The sequence below is a fragment of the Lepidothrix coronata genome, unplaced genomic scaffold (assembly GCF_001604755.1).
Source record: "Lepidothrix coronata isolate B3197 unplaced genomic scaffold, Lepidothrix_coronata-1.0 Scaffold208, whole genome shotgun sequence".
Classification (NCBI taxonomy): Eukaryota; Metazoa; Chordata; class Aves; order Passeriformes; family Pipridae; genus Lepidothrix; species Lepidothrix coronata.
The window spans coordinates 969,973-995,210 of NW_016690388.1; the positions used below are offsets into that span (position 1 = coordinate 969,973).

The 25,238-nt window shown below is 38.4% G+C and overlaps 1 protein-coding gene across 1 annotated transcript in view; it reads right to left on the reverse strand.

Annotated features, from left to right (window-relative positions):
- Nucleotides 1-25,238, reverse strand: part of LOC108506150 (potassium voltage-gated channel subfamily KQT member 1-like) — a 474,960-nt gene that overhangs the window by 415,528 nt on the left and 34,194 nt on the right. Inside the window, exons 4-10 of the mRNA XM_017832838.1 lie at nucleotides 20,462-20,540; nucleotides 17,539-17,635; nucleotides 12,836-12,976; nucleotides 5,821-5,931; nucleotides 4,142-4,237; nucleotides 3,123-3,251; nucleotides 1,377-1,539 (exon numbers count right to left, since the gene is read on the reverse strand). Of these exons, the coding sequence (XP_017688327.1) occupies nucleotides 1,377-1,539; nucleotides 3,123-3,251; nucleotides 4,142-4,237; nucleotides 5,821-5,931; nucleotides 12,836-12,976; nucleotides 17,539-17,635; nucleotides 20,462-20,540 (816 nt within the window). The remainder of the gene's footprint in view (nucleotides 1-1,376; nucleotides 1,540-3,122; nucleotides 3,252-4,141; nucleotides 4,238-5,820; nucleotides 5,932-12,835; nucleotides 12,977-17,538; nucleotides 17,636-20,461; nucleotides 20,541-25,238) is intronic.

The window sequence follows — 25,238 nt, forward strand, 5'->3', positions numbered from 1 at the left end:
ACCTGACCTCAAAGTAACAGATTAGACATTTACAGCAGAGCATAAAACACAAGGAAGAGCATGAGGGGGAATGGAAACTTCCATCAGTGGAAGGAAAGCTCTCCTTTCTGCAGTGGCCCTTCATGGCTATCAATTGCATGAAACCTCTTGAAGGTCTCCCTGTGAAAGCCAGATGTCCCTGTCCCTTACAGATGTGCCTCAATATGCCACAGCTCTCAGATTCCTGCTATTCCACATCTGACTGCTCCAGCATGGATGACACAGGTTGCACTGACAATCTAGCAACTCTATAAAGTCAGAGCAACCCAGTGAAACTCCCACTTTTGATTGTGTTCAGTACAAGAAGGTACCACATGTTCCCTTTTGGGGGGAAAAATATTTGAAGTACTTTTTATTAAATAAACCTTCATGTCAAGACTACAACCATACTCTGTCCAGGCTGAAGTTTTGTGTCAGCTTCAATGTGATGTAAGAGCAGCAATTTCATACAGAGTTGATGTTCAGGTTTATCAAAGACAGATGAAAACCTAACTCAAATCATGACATAACATACCCCAGACTAGGGCCAGCATCTCTGGATAACTCAGTAAACTTGGCAAGGCTTTGTATGCCTCTAGGTATGGAACATAACTCAGACTACAAGGAAACATTCTCCCTCTTAGCAGATCCAGAACAGATCCCCAACCCCATCAGACAAAGGACATCAACACAGAAGTGGAAAAACTAGCTTTCCAGAAAATCTTCTTTTATAGTAAACAATACCATTTCATATGCACATTTCCATTACAAACGTAATTAAAATAAGAATTTTACAAACAAAGCAACTATCTTAACTTAGCACTGAAATTCAATCAGTTTTCAGGTTGAAATACACCTGTCATTTATAGAAACATACAATATTTTAAATGAAGCAAAAAAAAATCCCATTTATAAAAACCTGTTGGTTGATGTAGGCATAAAAATGCTTAGCTGTTCCTATCACAATTTGTTTGCACAGTGTTTAAGAGGGTGCTGTAAAAAAAGTAAAAATATTTTTCCTGGTTTATTTTTCCTTCCTTCAGATTCTCTGCGAGATAAAGTTTAAAGGTGGGGCAGATTTGAGGAAGCTTTCCACACACTTCTGAAATAATTCAAAAAAGGAGAATTAACAATATAGCTGACATTTTAATTGATTTAAATTTGGTAAACAAAGAAAGATCTTGATATTCACACCATATGTATCTAAATTTGTGTCTTCCTACTTTTGGTATGCAATCATTGGTTGGAGGCATCTTGCTTTACTGATTAGGTGAGAAATTTTCCCTTCAGCATGTCAGTTCTTTCTAACATCATCTCTTAAAAAAAAAAAAAAAAAAGCTAAAGTCAATGTAAATTACCTCTAGGTTCATCAATGTAGAAAGATACATCTTTTTTGTGCTCTTGTTCATCAACGTGATCATAAGTGATCTGTGGAACAGACAAGGCATTTTCTCCTGGGTTTATTGCAGGTGCAGAACCATTACCACATCCTAGCTTCCCTTTTCTTTTGTATCTTCTAGCCTGTGGTGGTAGAAATGGAATTATATCAGAAGATATTATCAAACACAGACAGGTACACACATGACCCTCAGGATACAGTAAATTTACTTGAGGTCATATGTTTTTTATTTAAATAATGAAATTGAAATTAAGTGAAAGGGTTAGAACCTTTGTTTTCAAAATATCTGATTCCGAATTATCAACTAAAATCTGGTAAGAATTGATTCTCAGGAGAAGACGCCCAGCACATTTTGAAAAATCAGGTCTCAAGTACCAAAACTCAAGGCATACAAAATACTAATCACTTGAGTACACATCAGCTTGGCTGTATCATCTTTCTAAAGCTTTAATTAAACATACCCATAGACTTTGAACTGTGAACTAGGCCCTGTGCAACTTTTTCAACTGAAGAAAAATTCACCTTTTACCAAAAAGGCCAACTTATGCACATCAGGAGAAGATAAATTCCTCCTCCTGCCTCCACACAGTTCTCCTGATTTTAGAAGCCTAATAAACGTCCTAAAATTGGCACTTAAAAACAAAAAAATTAAGGTTTAGATCAACATAAGAGAAGATGAGCCTTTGGTAAGAGATGAAAGAACCATGGCTTAGTTCTTAAATTAGGGTTAGCAGTTCACAGGAAGGTTCAGGTTTAATATGTTCGGGAAATTCCTCTAAACAGAGAAAAAAAACAGAGGGAAAATACCATCTATTTTTTTCAGCTCTCAAACCATTGACTGTTTGCTGTTCAGCACCACTTACAAAGGAGCCTTACTTCAGCTTTACCCCTTTCCTCCTGTTTTTTCTGTCTCCAGTTATGACAAAGCAAAGTCATGGCAAAGTCACACTCTGCTCAATACCAAGCAGGTCACACTGCTGTGACACAACACGTACGTGCACACACATCATGCCCTTACAGCCTTCTCCGTGTGAAATTGTACTGCCCTTCTCCCCGGGGCAACAGGCATCAGGGGCATTTCACTGCCTAAAACCAGGCCTCCAACATCATTTGAGAAACCCTGAGCCTCTGAGCTCGAACTGCTGCAGACCTCTGCCTTTCTGGCCGAGGTGCTGAAGGCTGGGCAAGCTTGGCAGTGCAACTACAGGACTGTGTTTGGGCAACCCCACCTGTGTAGGCAAACACTGTTCCACTTTACTGCACCCAAAACTCAGGAATCTGCCCTAATTTCTACACTCAGCCTCAAATAAAAGTACCACGGAGTACTTCAGGAAAGCACAGCTACTTGTCAGCCACAGGTTGAATGTGAACATAAGTTTTTAAACTATCTTTCTCCTTTCTTCTTGTATGAACTACTATGCAAAACGAACACATCATTGCTTTACAGTACCCTTTGAGAATGTAGGAGGCTTCAAAGGGGATAAAACAATGGAGAATTGGCACCTGTCTGACCACCAAGGCAATTTAAAGTTCCCTCAGAAATATCTTTAAGCAAAACGCAGCCAATCGCGCTGTGCCATGAGGAAAACAATCAAGCGTGTTTCAGCTGTCCAGATTCTTCACTCACTTCACGAGGCTTTTGGCAAGTTATTCCACTGAGATTTAAAAGCAAGCACAGAACCGAGCTCTGCCCATCCTCCGTTACCTGTTTTCTCAGACTAGGGCTAGATGGCGCTGCTGACTTTTTGGGATTTTGCGCTGGGGGTGTAACATAGATCTTCCACGTCGCTGTGGAACTGCAGGATTTCTCTGCTGCGTAGCACCGCCACAGAGTCTGCAATGAAACCCAAACCCAACAATCGCAGTGAATAAGCAGCCACTGTTGGGGCAGGTAAGTCAGATTTTGCTGCAAATCGAACTGACAACAAAACTTTCAGTCGAGGTAAACAAGCTGCAAAGGGGTCTGACTGCAGTCATGGTGCTATACCACAACACCATAACTAATAAAATACACTCCTCCCTCTACATAACCGTGGTGAATGTAGTTTGCACCAGGACAGCTCCACGCATTACACAGTGATCTTCAGGACACTCCTTGGTGCACTCTCCCTAGGAGCTGGGATCTCTCCCTGCCCACAGCATGTGGGGTGGGGGGGATCAAGACAAAACAACCCTCATAGAAGTGAATCCCCACAAGCATCACTGGATACTGCTGCTTCCTTTTTCCTTCACTGTGCCACATTCAATATTTGTGCACCATGTTACTGTATTTGTTATATTATCATATAGACTTATCCTGGGGCATTTGTCTAAACAGAGGTGTGTGTTTACATGTGTTTGTACACTCATTCACCACCTCGGGATTTCGCAGATACACAGGACCTAAGAGAATATAAAAAGGAAGTTATGAATTAAATATTATAATGAAGATTTTTTATTTTTATTTTTATTTTTATTTTTTTTTTACTATTTCACCACATATACTCATTGTGTCCAGTTAGGGTCCTTATGCCTGTGAATATCAGGTTAGCACACCTAGAGATGGAGGACAGGCAATTATCTAATTTTCTCTAGTGACTAAAGTGGATCAAAATGACTAAGTGGTTAAAAACAAGTTATAGATTTATAGTAAAATCTAGGAACCATGATTCTCAGTATTTGAACTACTAGGCCACACTCCTTCTCCAATAAGCTCCTATGTATTTTTACTGTTAGGGGCCTTACCTGAATTAGGGAAGCTGCAGCTGGGATTTGTCTGTTGAAATGCTTCTGACGTTGCTTTTGCTGTACTTTCAGGGCAAAACCGGACCCCAAAATACCCTAAATATATCCAAAATTCCTAGTCAGACTTCAATATGGCTTCACATACCTAAATCAAATACTTAGCATATGAAAGAAACAGACATTTTATAAAAGACTTTCTGAGAAAAAGAAAAATCATGATTTTTCAGATGTCCCAGTAGCAGAATTTATTTATTCCAACAAATAAATCTGAAATTGAGCAGATCAATACTGGCATCGTGTAACTTCAATAAACAGCATGTGTTTGTTGGTGTGAACATCAGGCTACAGGAATCAGAGACATTCACAGAGGCAGACACATTCCAAAGGCAACCCTACACAATGGCAGGAGAAGCAAATGACAATGTCACATGACTGATTCTCAGCTATTCTTTGCACTTATTTTTAATTCCTTGCCACAAAAAAAACAAATCCCAAACCTTTCCCAATCCCCCAAAAAACTTGTCCCCAACCCTCCCTAAAAAAACCCCAAACCCACCTGCTCCCCCACAGTAAAAAAAAAAAAAAATGAAACAAAACCCAACAAAAAAACACTCCCACAACTAAAGCCAGAACCTAGTTTGATTTTCCAGTCAAACTGAGCAAACAAGGCAAAGACATGCTTAATAATTTCAACATTTCTGTTAAAATGGATAGTTACTGGAGAAATACTTTATCTTGTCTAATTGCCTCGATGCTGTTGTCTTTATTCTCACCCTGTTTATTCAAAGATCCAAAAAGCCCAAAGATCTCTATAGCACCACATAGGATGGCAGATGCCATAGAAGTGTTCTTTTTGTTCCTGTCTTCACAGGACACCAAATTGATATCATATAACCAAAAAACAGAAAGAAAGAAGTGGTCACCTCTGGCACAAACATGCTGATAAAAAACCCCTCTACAACTCATAGACCAGAATAGCTTCAATTCTTCAAGTAGTGGAAGTTATTCTTACCTCCTTTCTAGGCCACCTTTATCTAAAACAACTGCTGTAAAGATACAGCAGCTTCATTCACAGAATCAGAGAATCACTTGGGTTGAAGGGACCTTAAAGGTCATCCAGTTCCAATCCCTGGAGAGGGACACCTTCCACTAGACCAGGTTGCTCAGAGCCCCATCCAACCTGACCTTGAACACTTCCAGCCAAAGCTTCTCTGGGCAACCTGTGCCAGGGCCTCACCACCCTCACAGGGAAGAATTTTTTCCTAATTCCAATCTAAACTTACTCTCTGACAGTTTGAAGCCATTCCCCCTTGTCCTGTCACTCCAGGCCCTTGGAAATAGTCTCTCTCCATCTTTCTTGTGGGCTCCCTTCAGGTACTGAAGGCCGCAATTAGGTCACCCCAAAGCCTTCTCTTCTCCAGGCTGAACAATCTCAATTCTCTCAGCCTTTCCTCATAGGAGAGGGGCTTCATCCCTTGGAGCATCTTAGTGGCTCTCCTCTGGATGACCCCAACAGTTTGATGTCCTTCCTTCGTGTTTCCATACACACAAACACACACCTGGGGATGTGTGTGTGCACATTCTGAAGCAACATCCAACCCTGTTATTTCCTACCAAAGGCACCAATTTAAAATTACCTAATTGTGCACCCAAGTCAGACAGATTCAAACTCTACTTACCGCTGGCAGAGCAAAGAAAGAGATAGCAAATACTGAAAAACAGGAAGCTATTGTCTTCCCAATCCACGTCTGGGGAACTTTGTCTCCATAACCAATTGTTGTCACAGTTACCTAGGCCAGAAACAAACACCTGTTTCAGTGCAACAGAGTACCTTTTCTCTCCAAAAAGCAGGGAAAAAAGAACAAAAGGAGAAATAAATTAGAGAAATATCAGGAGACAGGCATGAACGAGCAGTGTTTGGATATGGGAGTACCCTAAACATCACTGTTGATTCATCCTGGTTTTACATTCTTCAGCAGACATTCACAGCTGACCACTGTTTTGGAGACAACAGTAGTCTGGGTGTAGGATGACTGTTCTCACAGCTTGTAGCTGGCTGCTTCCACCATTCCAAAACTGCAAGAATTGGCCCTGTGGGCTTGAAACCATAGGCTTGCAGTTTTTCTGCCTTTGCTTTTAAAATGTAGTTCCACAGCGGACAGAAGAAAGCCCTGAAAGCACCGACTTGCCCACAACCAACATGGGTATTTGCCCATCTCTGCAGTCAGGCAGACACTGGGAGAGGCAGGGTAAGCCCTGTGCTGACAGGGATGAAAAGCGACAGAATTTACACCATCCCAGCTGAATTTTCATGGCAAGAAGAGGAACACACAACCATTCCAGGACGTGTTAACTCCCAAAATCAACCTGCCAGTAGACCAAGAGCTGAATGCAGCTGAGCCCTGTGCTTACCTTTTATTCCTCCCCCAACAAATAGAGTATTTTGCCACTCAAAATTGTGTTTAAGCCACAAGATGCTTATACCTGGATCTGCTCATTGCTTACCAGAGGCCAGGTACTCCCTAAGAGACAAAGGAACCCAAAGTCAAGGAAGATAATGTATCCAGCAGGCTACGTTATCTATCCTGACTTCTCCACTAAGGACCTGGTCCCACAGCAGCCAAGCAAAACAGAAGCAGAAAGTGCAGCCAGATCCAATCAAGAGTCTGGAGTATAAAGCAGTATCTTAGCAACAAGACAGGTCTGACATTAAGCCAGGAATTCCATCCACAGTTCAGGATTAGGATCAGGTACAGTGGTCAGCATGTAGGTCCACAGGGATGAGGCATTGGCAAAATATTAGTCCTTAGGTGAAAGTCAGGATTAAAGGACTCCACAGCCAGACCCAGATGCAGTAAAGCTAAAGACCATCTCTCCTGTAGGAAGATTCTGAGTTTAAATAGAGCCCCTGGATGTGGCTGGAGGCCACTGGTGATGCTGGCCAGGGTCATTAGGCCAATTAGTGCCCTCGGGGCCTTAACAACACCCCTCCCCACCTCCACTCTAAGCAAGGCATGTGCTTACACAGCTCTGGGATCTGTAGGGACTTGTTGAAGAGGGACTAAATCACTGTGGGGGTGGCAGGCCAGCCCTGGAAAATCACGCAGGCAGGAGGACCTGAGCATGATGGAGGTTTTGGGCTGTTCCTGATGAACCCCAGCAGGAAGGAAGAGAATTCATTATGAGGCCAGTGGACAGTAAAGAATTGGTGCTGGGCAGGGATCAGAGTTCAGGTAAAGGCTGGTCCATCAGAAGGGCCCACCAAGGGCCAGCTGCTCCCCAGAGGAAGGTGATAATCAGCGGATCCCAAAGAGGATCCCCAGGCAAGCCAAGGGAATCCTACGTCTGGCCAGGCAGGGGCCTCACCATCCTGGGCACAGGCTCAGGGTAGGATAGACTCAGACACTGACTGTGCCCAACAAAGAATCCCAGTCATACAGCAATATCCAGGTAGTGAGGGATGTCTGAGGCTGAGTATGGAAGCCAGACTGTGGGTTGAGATCCAGCTCACCAGACCGTGGCTGAGCTGGGAACCAGCTCTCCTCCAGCACAGCTCAGGCAGCAAAAAAAAAAACCCAGGGCTGAGCCTTAATAAGTCATGAGGGTGTTGGGGTGACCCCTGGTGTGCCTGGCCAGAGCCATTAAGGCTTTTTAGCATACTCAGAGCTCTGATGCTGCCATAAAATGGTGTGAGAAATGTGGCTTGTACTCCCTGAGAAGTGAAAGGCTTCTGGTGAGGAAATGAAGAATTCTGTCACCAATACTAACCACTGGGGAGAACTTTAAATAGAAAAAATGCACTTCTATTTGGGAGCCCTAGCCCTAAACCTAGTCCCCCTCCCTTCACTTTGCCTTGAATGGTAGCAGAAATACAGCCAACACAGACTTAAAAGAATATGTAAATTTACACTGACTACAAAAGAGGCTGCCTTTTATGGAAAAATTTGCTGACAAATGCTTAGATATTATGCAAAAATAGGCTTCTCAGAAGAAGCTATCAAACAATAAAGGCATGAGAAGAATATATTTCCTCCTCCTCTCAGAGCAGTTCTATGGAGAGCTGGAAGAAATATTTGGAGGGAAAAAATGACCAACTACTATCAAACTTAATTTTTCCAAGTTCAAAAAAAGTTAGGCTTGTGTTTATTCATCATAAATTTCTCACTTGATGAAGTTCACTTTGTAGAATCTATATCTTCGAATGAATATTGTTATTTTGAACTGTAAACTGCTCTCAGCAGGAACTCTGTCTTTCCAGGTGTTTGTCCAGATTTAATGTGGCTTGTGAAGTGACTCAGGTGCTGTGTACTACCAGCAGTACAAACAGATGAGTTTGCCAGTCCCCAAAATTAAACCAGACCCCCCAAAATTCAACTTTGAAATGCAGTATGTGTTAGTGGGCAGTGGAGGAAGTTAAAGCAGTGTTTCTTTAACAGCACTTCAGCTCCTCAGTGCACCCAGATGACCCCTTAAAGTCTGTGATTTTTCCTTCCTTTTCCTCTCTTTTTTTTTCTTATGAAAGGCTTCTTGGTTTTTTTGTGGGTGGTTTGTTTGGTTTGGGCTTTTTTTCTTTTTTTTTTTTTTTCCTGACTTCTCCAGCACTCAGGGCTCAAAAACAAACTGCAGTAATGTTGAGCTGCCTTAGTGTTACTATGGAAGACAGCATGAAAGCTGTAACCACAGAAAAGATGAATTTTCCATCTCTACAGCAAGCATTTGGCTGGCAGATTCCTGCAGGTGCCTGAACATGTCTCAGAAAGTTTTTCCCTGGCTACCTTAAGAGGATGCCTTCTTGGTAATCTAATTAGTACATAGAATATGGAAAGGATTATAAATAATGTAATTTTCTGGATTTCTTAATCACAACAGATTATTTTTTTTCTACTTGCACATCCAAATGTTATTAGTATCTCTGAGAAGAGAATATTGAATGTGGTTTTTGGAAAATGACACCTCCTTCGTAACACAGATTTATGGTGGCACATTCTGGCTGGTGTGCACATGCTCTAACACAGGCTCTGAAAACATATCTGTACACTTCAAAAAGGGAAAAACTTAAATTCAGTAGAAGTCAACAGAGTTGCCCAGATGCTTTAAGACAGGCAGGTGTCCTGAAGTGTGAAGAGTCAGAACTGCACACCTCAAAAAACATACTAAATATAAAGGGGTTCAAACTGCTACCTCTGGCACGAAAATTTACTACTGGAAATTCTGAGCAACTGATCCTAAGTACCTCTGCCAGTTAACACCAATTTACTGGAGAAACTATTTAATGCAAATTCAATGGTACAGAACAGTTGAGTTTGCAGCAAGACCAGTAAGTGTTACCAGCAGCAAGAGACAAGTGTGGAAGGGCCAACAGAAGAGAAGCCTCCTACGTGCCCTTCTTCTTTCCTCAAGAAAAAGTACCCAGAAAGGACAGGAAAACTGCTGTGACATGGATTGCAATTCTGGCAGCCCGACCATGCTGTTAGAAATGCTGTTGCATGTGTTGTACATGCTAAAACTTCTGAAAGTAGCTTCATGTAGAATACAAGTCTTTGATATTTTATTGCAGTTTAACCTGTTTGCCTACCAAATCTGGGTGAAACGACTTTGCATTTAACTGAAGCAGGTGAATGTAGTTAGCATCTAATTCCAACTCTCCTTCATTCTTTATTTTTTCTTTTCTTCACATTTAAACCTTTCAGGTCATTTGTATCAAGTTCAGCAAGCTTGCACTTTCTACTCAAAGCAAAATATTCCCCATAATACACTCTGTGGTTTTTGTCAGACACTTTCAAATACTTGCTACTGAGATTTTTTTTTTCCTCTGGTTTAGTTTTGAAAGGCAAAAGTGAAATCAAATTTCACTCCCTAGTAACTCCACATCTGTGTTTCTATGTTACAGAAGATTTGAAAAGAAAAAGAAACTGATTCACTTTGTCCTTTGTCACTGTTCCCAGCTGTGAACTGCACCTGCACCGTGACTCACTGAATGCTGAGGAGGCCTAGATGCCTGAAAAGCTTAAACAACAAATTAAACAGTGTTCTTCATGTGCCTCACACAGCTAGAGAAAGAGAAGCTGATTTTATCTTGCTGTTAACACAAAACAAGTGAAGTTTTGGAAAACAACATCAAAACCCATTGAACACTTTGCACGGCCTTTACATACACTTTGAAACACAGATTCCAAGTCATCTATCTCAGCAAGGTAATAAAGTGCATTTTAAACTTATCTGTTGGTCTTCATAACTGAATTCCTTTTATATTCCTGAAGTCCAGGAATATTCCTGTTGTATAAACACATCCTGGCTTTTTTAATGTTTTTTTTTTTTTTTTACTCTTTAATCAAATCAGTGCTTTAGTTTCTAGCATTTAAAAGTATTTTGTAATCCACAGCTAAGTATTCAATGCAACTCATAAACCAAGCTCTGGATAACTAGAGCTTAAAAAGAAAAAAAAAAAAAGGAAAGGAAGGTAGAAAGGTAGAAAAAAGTTCACTGGAATAACCTATGTATGAATATACGTGGACAGAACTGGATGCTAAAAGTGAGGGCTAGTTCCCAACTCATTGCTGGAAATCCTCTTTTGTTTTCCACTGTACCTTGTTTCTCTCAGTTTGGTAAGTTCTTCGTCCAACTTCTCCCCCCGATCAGGTCTGATTTTGGGCATTTCTGGCCTTTTGCACTTACAGGCCTAGGAATTACTTTATGAAACACCAAAGACACTGTGCAGAGCCAACGAGTCACTATCCTTTAATGTTTACATATTAAATTTAGACCTCCTTATTAATAAACTATATGCTTTCCCTTTCTTTCAATGGTGTCATTCTGATTCAAAGATACTACAAACTTACTTGGAACTTCACTTTGGTAGAAAAATTTATGAGCTATTTTTCATGGGTTTATCTGAACTAGCACAAACTTTTATGGGAGTCCCTGATGCTGCTGAACTTCCCCCAAGAAGCCCCACTTTTAATCAGATGTACTTCACAGACCATTCATAAAGCCAGAACAGGAGCTGTGTTCCAATGCATTCAGTCATTGGAACGCTGGTGTTGGAGCTGAACTGCTCAAATAATAGAAGATTAAGTGAACCTGTGTACTGGTTTGTTTCCTTAAAGCAGACATGGGGTATCTTTCAATTATACCCTAATTGTTTTTCTCCTCAATTACAGCACAATCTGTGCTTCTGATACATTTATTATTTTCCTGCACTAGCCAGAGGTGGTCTCATATCTATAACCATGAGATTTTATATTCTGAAAATTTTATCATATTTCCATTGAGGACTTTTACAAGTGATCATTGCATGGGCTAATTCGTGGTTTCATTTCTTCCCAGCACCTTAGATAATCAGGTCCATCTGGCCATTTAGTGGATTTTTCTTTTTTACTAGATTCTTCTTAGTTTGTACTATTTTTTTGCACAGCCAAAGGTGATACTCTGCAAATGAAATGAATATTTGACAACCCAGTGACAGGAATTTAATGTTTAAAATATTTTTATACAGAACCACTTAAAAAGTGGTAACTCAGGCTACATGTAATATAGTCTACATTTCTGTATACTTCATTGAAGTAGAGGCTTATCCAGCATCTAAGTTAAAGATTAGAAACATATATCTATTAGGAACATTTTGTCTGCCTTGACAGACTTACCAGTTTATTTGGATGTGGAGAAAAAATTGGTTTATGGCCCAATAACTGGCATTTTTCCAAGTCTATTATCTAAGAACAAATCCAGTATATAGTCTTGAAATATATCCTTCTTTCTCTGGAATTTGGGGGCTCTGCATCTGTTCTGGTCCTCTTATTTTTCTCTGTCACTAACACTGATGTGATGGATCTCTTTGGGTTTGTTACAATGAGACAGCCAACTCAGAATTTTTGTGAGGTTCTCTAGTGGGGAAAAGGGCCCACAAGAGAAGGGATAGTTTATGCAAAAGCTAGTAAAGAAGGAAAGCTTAAGTCACAATGAGAAATATGATGAGAACAGCCATATGAAGGGAGTCTAGAAAAAATCTGGCCTCTTATTCTGTTTCACAGCTCTCTATTCCTTTTTCAACTGATTCTGGGCATGCACATGATAATTACCACAATGCTCTCAAAAGCCCAGTTCTGCTTTAAGGGTATTTTCTTCCTTTATTTCACCAAAGATTTTCACAAAATGCACCTGACTGATGACTGATATCCAAAGGATTTGATGAATCCATGAAGCTTTGCCAGCTGCTTTTGATGGATCTATTTACCTTTACAGAGAATCGCAGATTCGTTTTAAAAAAAAGCCAACAGGAACCTCTTACCTGCATAAAAGTCTGCATTACTACTCAAAAAAAAAAATAAAGTCATTACCCCACTTCCACATACAGAATATAGTTTTAAAGTTATGCACCTTTTGCAGATAACTAAGTAGAGTTTAAAAGAAGTGGTATAGGTTTTGGAGGGAATTTACACTCTTATGAGATGTGGACGTTTTATATCTGTAAACATTCATGACTTGCTGACCTGCTTCCACAACAAAATTTAATACCCAAATAATTTAATTGTATGTGTGACATTCTTTCTTGTACCTTCTTAAAAGACTGCTGAGCCTCCCTACAGAAATACATTCTGCAAAGAAAGAAAGACCAGGTTTTTTTAAAAAATGTCACAACTTCAACAGGAAGACTTATGCACTGTTTGCATACAGATTTCACTGGTAAGGACTTACCACACCCCACCAAAGGGCATCAGCATAGCTGGAGAAACCTGTCTTTCCATCTTCATCAACTGCATCCTTCTCAGCAAGATAAACAAAATAGGATGAAAAAATTAACCCCAAGAATCCAATGTACAACGTGGTTATGAGTTCCTATTAAAAGAGAAAGCAAACAAGCGCATCAGGTTTGCATCATGCATATTCTATCATTGTAAAATATTGTAAAACATTCTAAATTATCTGGGGGTCTTTTGGATCACAGCAGAAAAATTAATCTGTTATATTTCAGGTATAAAATTTGCCTCTAGTGAAACAGGTAGCACAGTAACTTGTTTCCTATTCATACCAGGTTAAAGAGTTCAAAAAGCTATCATTAATATGAGATCATTTGGGCAGCTAAATGTAGAGTGGGACATCTCTCCTAATTAGGCCTTGTGAATGGAAATCATTCCACTTAACTGTCCACTTAAAATACTAAATCTCTAAACATTTTTAAAATATCAAAACAGCTTCAGAAATGCAGTTTCTGAACAGTACACGGAAATAACAGTGAAGAAATAACAACCATGTCATGTGATTATGGGCATATCTAAGCAATGAACTTGTGTATCTGATGTTTAGATTGCTTAAGATTAAACACTTTCATGTTAAGATAAAACAACTGAAGATAAAATATATTGGGCAGGTGTAACCTCTACTTCAGTGCTGAAAAGCAAGGCCGGGGCAGTTTATTAGAAGAGACTTTTGTTAGGGCATGATGCTGTTCTTGTGAATATACAATTTTCTCTATAGATTTTTGGACAGGAAGGTTGTATCACAGCTGATGTGACTCCGGTGCAGGATTGTTACAGACTTCAGGAAAAGTGTGTTTGCACATTTAAACAAGCCAAAATGTGTGGTGTCCCAGATGCAAAAACCTGTAAAGCTAATTTTAAAAAGCAGGGCTATGTTGTATTCAAATGAGATATTCACATACCCCTCAGGAAAATCCAATACCTAGTTATGAGGGGAAAAAAACTTATTTTAATTCCCTAAAGTTTACGTGCATTATTCCTATATTTTCTTTGAACATATTTAGCCATCTCTTCTTTATTGAACGTTGCACTACATCTTCACTGGCATCTTTCCTAAGGTTTCTCTTTCCATTTCTCTTTCCTTGCACCCAAACCAACAAGGAAATTAAAATACTTCCATAAGATAAAGTTAAAATTAAAACCTGTCTGAGAAGGATTGCCTCTAGTTCTAAAGTATGGCAGGTTTTCACAGATTTCCTGCAATATTCTACCCATGTTTCTTTAACTGTTTGTGACAGAAGGTTGTTTTATCATCAAACTTCCTTCAGATTTTCTTTTTTATTTTTTTCTTTTCATTTCCTTAAAAGAGCTTTCTGGGGAAAGGTATCCCTGGTATCTAGTAACTGCATTCAGCAGCAGGAACTATACATATTTTTCCTTCTCCTAAGCATTAATTAAAATCTAGGTTCAGCAAGTCTTTAAGTGATCTTGGCACAAAGCAAAAATAGGTGTTTTTCCTCTAATCATTTAATAATGACCTAAATAATGAATTTTGATAGTATTTAGTTTGGCCCATGGGCAAGTCTTTTAATTCAAGCCTTAACTTTTTGCTAAACAAGGCAGCTGAAAGAGGAAATAAAACTTGGAGTTTCAGTAGTTCAGATTTCTGTGCGGGTCACCTTTATTTTCTCATCTTTATCTAATGATAATGGTACACTGTGTGCCTGCAGATACCACTTCACTGCTTTGAAAAGCTCCTTGTGTTAATGTACGTAACTGACTATTTGCATCTCTGTAATTTTTCACAACTTTTTGACTTGCCTTCACAGTGTTTTTTCAGTGCAAGACGAAGCTGCAAAACACCTGAGACTGTAAGTTCTGTGATGCACAGGAGACCACAGCAGAAATGGAGGCTAATTCCTGTTGCCTGCTTACACAGAAAACACTTCTGCTTTTATGTCTAGTAGATTTGTGACTTCCTTCCACATCAACAAAAATCTCTTAGTTACACCTGGCACGTTGCTGACATCTCAGAGGTTAATAGATTTTACCTGTTATTGAGGAGCGTCCATCTCTGCTTTCTTTCAGTGTTGTCCCAGAGGACAGAATTAGAGAGTGGATGATAATTAGAATATTTCTGTTTTAAGTGGCTTTTGGGGGAGCAAGGAGGAAAATATGCTTTTCAGAAGTGCTATGCATAGACTTAGGAGATCCTTTCAAAGTGGCTGAATTATCAACAGGACTACTCAGCTTATTTTACCACTGGTGCCCCTCAGCTCCAGTACTATTCATCTAGAGACTGAAATCTTTTTAAGTAAAGGCCAGATGAAAGTATAATTGCCTTAGACTTTTTCTAAATGTCATCACTCCGTGTGACATATGTATAGGGAGAAAAACTAACACATGCCTATATTTAATTATAAGAACAATGACAGCAATCTCATACATACTGCATTTAATAAATAACAAAATAAAATTGAATATTGAGAGACTTTTTGAAAACTTAGATAGATCTACATTTTCAGTTACGATAAGGACCACACAATACAAAGTTCAACACTTGGGAAAAATACAAGGAAATCCCAAATCTCAACTCATTGCTAACTCCCTCCTAAAAGCAGTAGAAGATCTCACAAAACAAGGTGAGTGATGAGAAAAAATAAGTGAGAGGCTTAAAAGCTGAAGCTAGATTGGCTAACTCAGTTTTTCAGTAAGCTGACTGATTTCTCCATGTCTTTCCATCACCACATACCATATTGAATCATGTTTTGTTGCTTTTGGCGAGAAATCCTTGTATAAGCTCAACCTGCTGAAAATAGAAGAGCCAAACTGGGCCTGAGTGAGCTAATAAAGCTATATGTAAAATTCCAAAACACATGGAAATCATTGGTGACAACTTCACTGCGCTCCTCTGGGCCAACAGAGGTACAAATGCTTGCTATTTTCACAGGTCACAAAAATGTGGATTTATTTTCTCACATTGTTTAATGGTTATGGGCCCCATTTTTTCTCAAAGAGTATCAAACTCAAAAAATAGATGAGGACTTTGTACTCTGCCAGAGAAGAAAAAGCAGCTGAGGTGTTTTTGTTTTGTTTTGGTTTTTTTGTTGTTTTCTTTTTTTTTTAACAAAAATTTCTTTCAGGGACTGGATAGGAATAAAGGTTACCGTGTTAGAGTTTCAGCTACACTTGTCCAATGTCAATACAGAACTGTGTGTTTGATATTTTTTTTATTAATGTGTTAGTGGGTGATCTGCTTGGACAAGTACTACAGATCTGTAGAGTTTTATTTATCATCATAATCACTTCTTTGGGGTAGCAGAATTTCAGGTGCGTTTACTCATAAATGCACTTCTCCAAGGTTTTTTTTTTTTCCTTTTAAATCATTGAACTTATTTATGCTCGTGACATTTAAGATTTAAGTGTCGTATTTTGGAGATAGTATTTCCTGATTCTTGACTAAAACTCTGAACACCCACAGGAAAAAAATTTCTCAAACACCTCTGTAAGCAAATGTTGAGAAAGTGTATTTGGATATCAGCTCTGCCCTAGCTAGATATCCAGGCAATGTGAGCATAATAAATGGAGACCACACAGACTTGGAGCATTAAAAGTCATCCTGTTGTACAGTATGAAAGGAGGCTTTATACTGGAGCACTTTGGTGTGCATCACTGCTGCACAGCCATCGTGACAAAAAATTTCCTACAGTACTGGAGGGGGGGAGGGGGGAAGAATAAAGGGAAGAAAATTAAATTGTAGTATTAAATTAATCACTTGGATTAAGCACCTCCCATTCTCTGTCTCAGAATAAGTTTTCTAAATAGAAAATTTTAAAATGTCTGTGTGGAAATCTGTAACTATTAGTCAGTGTCTGGGGAACAAATCTACACCCATAAAGCATAAGTTAACCACCCTTAGAAGTCTGATGTGAACATTAATAGCAGAGTATTAGCCCTCCACAGTGTGGTATGATATGCAAAATTAAAAGGCTAATGCTGTAAGTTTCTGTTATACTGATAAAGCTGAGTGGGCTACAGAGATTCTGTGAAGACTCAAAAAGAAGCCTACAACTAGAATTTTTTTAAAGAATGCAGAAAAACTTCTAAGCTCTTCCTGCTTAATGGACTTTTAGACAGAAAAATTGTTTCAAAGCTTTAACAGACACATAACTACTTATAGCCAAATTTACCTCTGAGACTGCACCCTTAAGAAAGCAACTTTTCTTGCATATTATCATAACATAGTTCATTATTTTTATTTATAGAATGCATTTGAAAACTCCTTATTCAGGCAGAGAAAATAGAATTATTTAAATAATTTACTTTTCCGCTAGTATTTCTTTTTCCATGCAGCAACCAAGCAAGGAACACGTCTTCATGAAGACAGTGGACAATATTTGCAATATGAAAGGCAGCCCATATAACTGCATTTAATAAATTATACTGAAGGATAACATCAAAGAGTACAGCAGTTCATTTCCAAAAAAAACCCAAAACTGATGCTTAAACCCTGTTATCCACTGCCCTGAATAGTTAAGAATAGTTTCCCATTTTAAAAATAGAAAGAAACACATGATGGACTTTTAAAGTATTTTTATTCTTGCAACAGAGAAGTACATTTAAACCAGACTATGATTTGAAGTCCACAAAAGGAATTTACTAAAGTAAACAAAATGCTGGGGATCCTTAAAGGTCAAGTACCTGACGATGTATGAAAACAACTGATCCCAAAAGTCTCCAGGTGCCTCCCTGTCGATCCACATGGAGCATGCGAAGTATCTGGAGAAATCTGATGCCCCTGCAAGAAAAACAGGGCATTAAATAAAAAATACTGCTCTGTCTACCCACAGTTGGCTACATTCACTAATGTGCTGCCATATTAGAGAACTGTGATAGCAACGCCCCTGGCCAGGGTTGCATCTCAGATTTGAGGCATCTCAGTAGACTCTGTGTTTAGATTTCATTATAGTCAGATATATATAAATAGGAAAAGAATTATTTAACAGAAAAACAAAGAAGCTCAGGGGGAAGTTGCCTATTTTATATGATTCTGATTGTCAAATGCCTCCTTTCCAATGAAAACCAGTGATTCAAGGTTTGCTAACACAAGTAGGAGCAAACTTTTTTCTCTATTTGCCAAAAGCAGAATATGAATCAAACATGGTATCACTGACGTCCTTCTTGTGTGAGTTATAGAAATGATCTAATTGGAAATAGATACAGTTCTATGTCTTTTTAGGACAATAAGTGAATCATAACGTCCATATTTTCAACTAATGAAAAATAACTGTCCATTTGGTTCCTCAGTGTAGTTTTATTCCATGGAAATATTTTATTTAGTCATACTTTTGACAATGAACTTTGTTTGCCTACAGTCATCCACCTTAGTGACCTATCCCTGAAACAAACCAGTGAAGAGCAGGAAAGGATACATGCTGAATTCATCTGTGTGAAAACTTTTCATTAAAAGTATTTTTGGCTCTTTTTATCTACCCTTAAAATTTTGTTGTGGATGTAGGTTTTGCTTTTTACCTCAGACTTCTTATTTCAAGTCCACTGTGGCTGCATTTTTCTGGGCTACACCTATAAGCTGAAAACTCAGCCATCCTGCAGCCACTGGTGTTACTCACTCTGGGAAGGCAGGTTGTCTTCTGCAATAACCAACTCTTCCTTTATTCAGAAAGCAGGTGTTCTGAGCTCTCACAGCTGACAGTCAAACGATCAAAAGCTTGTCATCAAAAGCACTCAACAATCCTGACTATCAATCACATATCAGTGACCAGGTACATGAATGCCATGGTTTGTTATTTATTTGATATGCCATTGGAATAACAATTTTCATTAGCAGGAAACTTTTAAAGATTCACTTAAAACCTGCTAATTAAAACACGAGTTCAAGAATTACAAGGCTTGGTACCAAATATGTGAGCACCAATAGACTTACACAATGCAATTGCTTACTGGTTGCTCCTCTCAGGAGGGGAGAGATCTACATGTAACACCCCTGTACAATTATTAGACACATCTCTGGATGCCACAATCAGACCTTGCTTTTCCTGTCTTTTGAATCCAAGCTGGTTACAGCTATATTACTGCCAAGTCCTGACATGCATGGTACAGGCTGGCAGTTTTACAAACAAAGGTTTAAAAAACATGACGGTGAACAAGAAAATCCAGATAGCCCCCAAACATGCACAACACATATCCACTGAAAAGGAAAAAGGAATTTGTTGGAATGAAGACCTCTTTTATCAATTTGGTGACCTTGAAACAGTGAGGAGGTTGGAGGACTCTGCTGGAAGCTCTGCTGCTCGGTTCCAGTCTTGCTGGTTGCTGCAGTGAGCAAAACGTCAACCTGTCCCACCTGGGGGATCTGGAGCCTGGAACTTCATTCTATGAGTAAACAACCTAACATGCGCGCACCCATGTTTTCTGGGATTGCTGGGATTGGAGGGAGGTACAAAGAGGACCTTAACAGTACACCTTAAAAGCAACAAAAGCAAAGACAAGGTATGTGAGATTCATTCCTTCCTAATTCAGCAACACTCACGTCACAGTTCTGAGGAAATCTGATGGAACTAAGACTTGTCTGACCCTGATGGTTTTTCAGTGGAGCAATAACAACACTGCAGAGATGTGGGTTAAGCTTCTCTGTCAGAGCATTCTGAGATGTAGTACAGTGACTGTGTGATTGAGCACTGGGAAAGGCTGCACTGAGCCCAAACCCAACTGGGTCACACATAAACACAGAGCAGGCCTTTCCATAAGAGTCCTTCCTACACTTCTAGTTGAATTCAACAAAATCTTTGGAATTTTCATATTCACCCTCCTCTTCTCCTATACAAGGTGATAAATCACATTCACGTTGCTCATGTCAGCCTTTATTATCATGTAAGGATTAATGTTCTATGGTAAGAGTCACCTTAAAAATGCTTTATACCTGTAGTTCCCTCCAGTGTTTGTTTACACAGCTAGAGAGTTTAGATAGTACTGTACATTCTCACTTCCCAGTGATCAGATTGCATTGGAAATCAGAGTCTTGTAACAGAACATGCAGCATGTCTTGCAAGTTAAGTTAGAAGCTTATCATTCTTTTCTTCTATTTATCCACTTTTCCTCCCAAAACAAGCTTGCAGTGCTTGATGCAAGCTGAACAAACACTGTAGACATCAAATGTTTCTGGTTCATGTACAGTATGAGTTACTTGTGCCAAACAAATCCACCAAAGCATAATTACTCTTTAAACAAAGTAATTACTCATACTCAAAAAGTACCGAGTTAAGTGCTGTCTGGATTACTTCTTAAATAAACTGATGTTCTGTAATACTCTCTTGTCTCAGAAGGAGAGCTGTTTGATGTTTTATATAGGACAGAACATTTAGTTTTTTCCATTTGGCTTCAGCATTCCCACCATTTTTCATATGCCTTGTTCCTGTACTCTTGTTCCCCAACAGTGATCAAGCACAAAAGCATACAGTCCTCCACTGTCCAGTGTTTCAACAGAATAACTTTTCCTACATTAGGAAAATCAGAAATACATCTAATTCAGAAATCAGGAAATTAGATATACATCTGATGGTAACATCTATGGTACTGAAGAGCTACAGTCACTAGAAGAACATACCTTATTGCAGAGGTAGCAAACACCTGTCCATTAGATCCTATGCTCAGAACAATAATTGAGGCTACTACCACAATGAGATCTGTCAAAAAAAAAAAAAAGGAAGAATGTATTAGTTTTTAGATCTCAGCAGTGAAACACATAAAAAATATAGACTGAGGAAAGAACTTTAAAAAAAAAGAAATTGTTACCTGAAATTTGGTGGGCAATAAGTTAATGTAATAGTTTCACATCAAAAACCCAATGACTACAGTTCTTCCATGAATTTAATAACGGCAATTTCAAAGAACAGCAGCTTGCCACAAAAACAACAAACGCAAAGGCATATGTACACCCTAGAAATGAATCCACATTTTAGCTCACGGTTTTGGATTTACGAGGAAAAGTAAGGGTTTGCTTCACTCAATAATGAAATGCATAAAGTCAAGTATCATGCATACATACACATATACACTTGGTTTAAAAATTGTATCAAAGCTATAAAGCCAAGCTTTCAAAGTTTAGGGAACTGTCAGAACAAAGGTTTGCTAAAAAAAAAAAAAACAAACAGAGTTGTTGGTTTACTTTGTGACACAGTCTTTATTTGTATGAAAAAATAATTGTTTCCAGAGATCCTTATTTTTTGTTTCCACAACTCCACAGTTTACACAGTTCCAGCACTATACAATGCAAATGATGGATTGTGTTCGCAGTGCCAGCATCCTTTATTTTCTCTTATCCTAGTTCAGTGACCATGTCTGTTTCTTTTAATTATTGAACCTTACTCTAACATTATTTTGAGAAGATATTTTTCTTATTTCCTCACAGGCATTTCTGTGGTAAACCTCTTTAGAGCATCTAAATGCTTCAGTTTCAAATTCTAACCAGAAAATAAAAGATAAATGGGTAGCAAATGTAGCCAGAAAGAGGAAAAGTTTTGGTAAATTTCCCTTGCCAGCTTTAAACAGGCAGTACTTTATTCTTCAGAGCACTCAACATTATATAGCACTTCAAAAAAACCAGGGCCGGCTGACCTCACTTGCAGCTGTGAGAGCTCAGAACCTCTGTAACCCGACTTCAAAGTCTTCATTTGGACATCCAGAAAATGAGGCACACTTGTGCAAACTGATTTAACTGACTGCCACAGAGTTTCCGTGCGATGCCTGGGCAAGATGCAGGACAGAATCCAACTTGAGAGGCAGCAGCAGTTTCCTTCAGAAAGGTTAACTTGTTTTTTCCTCCCCTTTAAAAATTCTCCTGCCTCGTTCACAACCGCGTCGTTGCTGCAACAAATATTGCAGAAGTTCTACAACCAACAGTATCCTTCACTCTCTGACTTGGATTAATTTCCAGTATCAGTCTGGCTTTTGCTGTAAAAGATGGATTCCTCCCCAGGGGATAGCACTCAGTCAGTTTAAAGAGTGTGCAACAATAATTGTACATTTATGAAAATGAAAATAAAGAAAGGGAAGGATGAGGCTACAGAAAGAGCTTCCATTTGGGGATAATCTTAACTTTTAAAGGCCTAACTTTCCAAATTTTTCATGCTATTCTTTATTATGTATATGTGTGAACATATGTTTGTAAATACCAGCATTTAGGGTGGGTTTTCTTCCTATCACATCATAATACAGATCTTTGCTCTTAAGCAAATGATGCACCCGTGTCCTTACTAAATTATCAGACATATCCATATCCATCCAATGACCAGCACTGAAGGAGGAAAAGATTGACACTCAGGAAATGAGTTTCAATCAGGTAGCGAGAGTAAAATAGATTTTTTATTTGTTCTTTCTACTTTTCTGAAAGTGTTCTACATGGTAGAGATATTTCTGTTCTTTTATCCCCTCTTCTTCTCTGTTCCTAGTTCTTACTTTAGTTTCCAATCTTTAGGCTTCTCAGTAATCTTAGTTTACAGGTCCAAATAGTCCTATTTTACAGTCCAGGTCTTCAGCATATCTTGCTCTTTCACTGCCACCTTTCAATCCCATGTATTTTCAGCCCCTGCTGTTTTTCCTTCAACCTCCTGATGGTTTTTCAGTCTCCTTAAACATTCTTCTCCCAAACCTTTACATCCTCATCCACCCTCCTGTCATTTTACTGAGTCTGTATGTCCCAGCTCATTCCTTCTACCTCAGAATTCGAGCCTGGTATTTTCCATGTGCCCTGGGCAGATCCAGGAAGAACACTATAAAACCAAAATCAACAGATTTTCCACTTCCAGCCCCAGCATTACTGCTCCAAGAAACCTGAAATTTGAATTGTGCAGGCTCACTGCAGTTTCAGTCTCTGAGAAACATAAGAGCATTCTCTAGCAGGGCATTTGAAGCATAAACAAGCTACCAAATTTTCAGAGGCGTGTTAGTCAGTTTGGATTTTCAGTGATAAACAAAAAGCTATTTTGTCATTAAATTTCAAGTGTCTGCTTCAAAGTTTGGAAGTGTTAGTGCTTCTCCATAAGAAAAGGTCAGAACTGCCTTTCTCAGGAACAGCTTAAACATCCTGCATGAAATGTCTCCACAAGACTCAAGCTGAAGCAGACACTGACATGGAAAACATCAGGATAAAGAGCCAACATTTGTTTAAATAATTTTTTCAACTCTAACAAGCACTAGTATTCAGAATAGCATCACACTAGTATTTATGGCAGTTCTGAAAAACTGAAGTGTCAAGGAATTTCGGTAATTTAAAAAATCTGAATACCTGTAATTTATAAACAGCAATATGCAGATATTCTTCTTGAAGTTTCTACCTACTTATGTGTCTGCAAGCATGTCTGTACATACACAGGAGGTGGAGAGAGAAAAAAAGGACATGGCATATTCTATACAATAGATGCACCGCACATGCAGACGACAGACCTACAGAGGTCACATTCCCTGCAATTTAGCATGTGTAGTACTTTAAAAATCTCATCCACTGCTAGTCCACTGCAGCTTACTGATGTTCTGAATCCTTGAGAAATTCCAAACAGCTGTCATTTTAATATAAAAGATCAGTTTGCCAATATTACTTAGTTATACATAAACTGCAGCGTAGCACATAACACCTACACTGTAGCTCAGCTGAGCATTGCTTTCTATGTGAGCAAATTTCTGATGTGTTTCTAATGTTTCCAGAAGTTTACTTTCTAATATGCAATTCTCAGCTTTTTCATTAGAAGCAATTAATCGTTTTTAAAGTTAAAACAGTAAGACTATTTGTATTTTATGTCATATTTTATTGCTGTGCTATATTACAGAATGTAAACAGTCCTCAGCTTAAAGGAGTGTTCTTAGTAGTCTGAAGATAATATGATGTCCACAAGGACTTAAAATACACAGACTATATGCACAAATTTGAGTTTGATTTTACATCACTTTTTTTTGCTGAATTTTTGTGTTCTATCAGCATTTCATGAATTATAAAGATAACTGGAGCTTTACATACCAGGTGCTGCTGCTTTTTCAGAGCTGTATACATAACCAATTAAAGGTGCTTATAAATAAAGTTCTACTGTGCTTTACTTAAGGACAGTATAAGATGGACACACTATGCAGGCTTGAGTTTTTACACCAGTAACTTTTGTCCCCCTTACATCTTTCAAACTGCATCCTGTCAAAACCAGCAGAAACAAAAGCTAATTCATAAATTGGCTCTTTTGTGATATTTTCTGCAACAACAACAAAAGGATAAAAGGTTGTGAAAGGGCATTCATTCTTTTGATTTTGCCTGTGCTTGGTACCTGCTTTTCATAAAACCCTAATTAGGTTGGGATTCTCAGAAGCATTTACCTCCCAGCCCAACCTACTGAAATAGTAAGTAATGGAAGTGTTAAATTAGTATTTCAGAAAGGAATCACTATTGCTGCTGCTGCCATGGGACATGAGCAGCACACACTAAACATGCTCATTCTGTGAACTAGGGAATGAAGAAGCATGGAGAGAAAAAGGGATTTTTCTAAGGATTCTTGGTATTCTGGGAATGAATTCAATATATGTCTCCTGACAGGTTATTTAATGATAGAATTGTCTTTTCTCACATACATGTAATCATCTACAATCTGTCTGCAAAAAGGAGAAAAATTAGGCTAACTTTAGAAAATCTACCTAAGAAATTAAAAAAAGAAAAAAATAAAGATTTACAAGGTAGGGAAATTGCATCATTTTCCATTGCACCTAAAATGTTAAAATACCATTCAAGAAATAATGTGTCCTATCTTAACATTTTCCTTTCCCAGTTATAGAAGTTGCACATTAACATACTATTTTAAGACGCATAGAATTCAATAATATTTTAAAAGTTTATAAAAGAAAGTAATAATTAGGCTTGACTACTAAAACTCTTTCAAGTAATCAGCACCAAAGTAATTTTTATTTACAATTAGAGAGGGGAGGAAAGGAGGAAAGATAATGGAAGAAATTAAAGAAATTCAAAATTGAACTTTCTAAGAATGAATTCAAATTTTAGTGTGAACAGAAACCTATAGAAAAAATCTCCCTGCTGTCAAAGAAATTTCAGTGGAATTTTTCTGATTTTAAAATACAGACTTTTGTATTAATGCAGAAGTAAAACGAATACCTTATTTTTACATTCTGTTCTAAACTTTAATTTCTTTTTCTAGTGTTTGTACTTTATTCATGTTGATTTGAAAATTATAGGATGAGTCAGGATGATTCTTGTTCCTCAATAACCCAAAACTGAGTACAGCAGCTCATCACATTATTCACTACTTACATCTAGATATAGAATAGAATATTTTGTTTCCTGAGTTTTTCCATTGTTCCATAGTGTCACAGATGGTTAAGGAAAAATCAGCTCA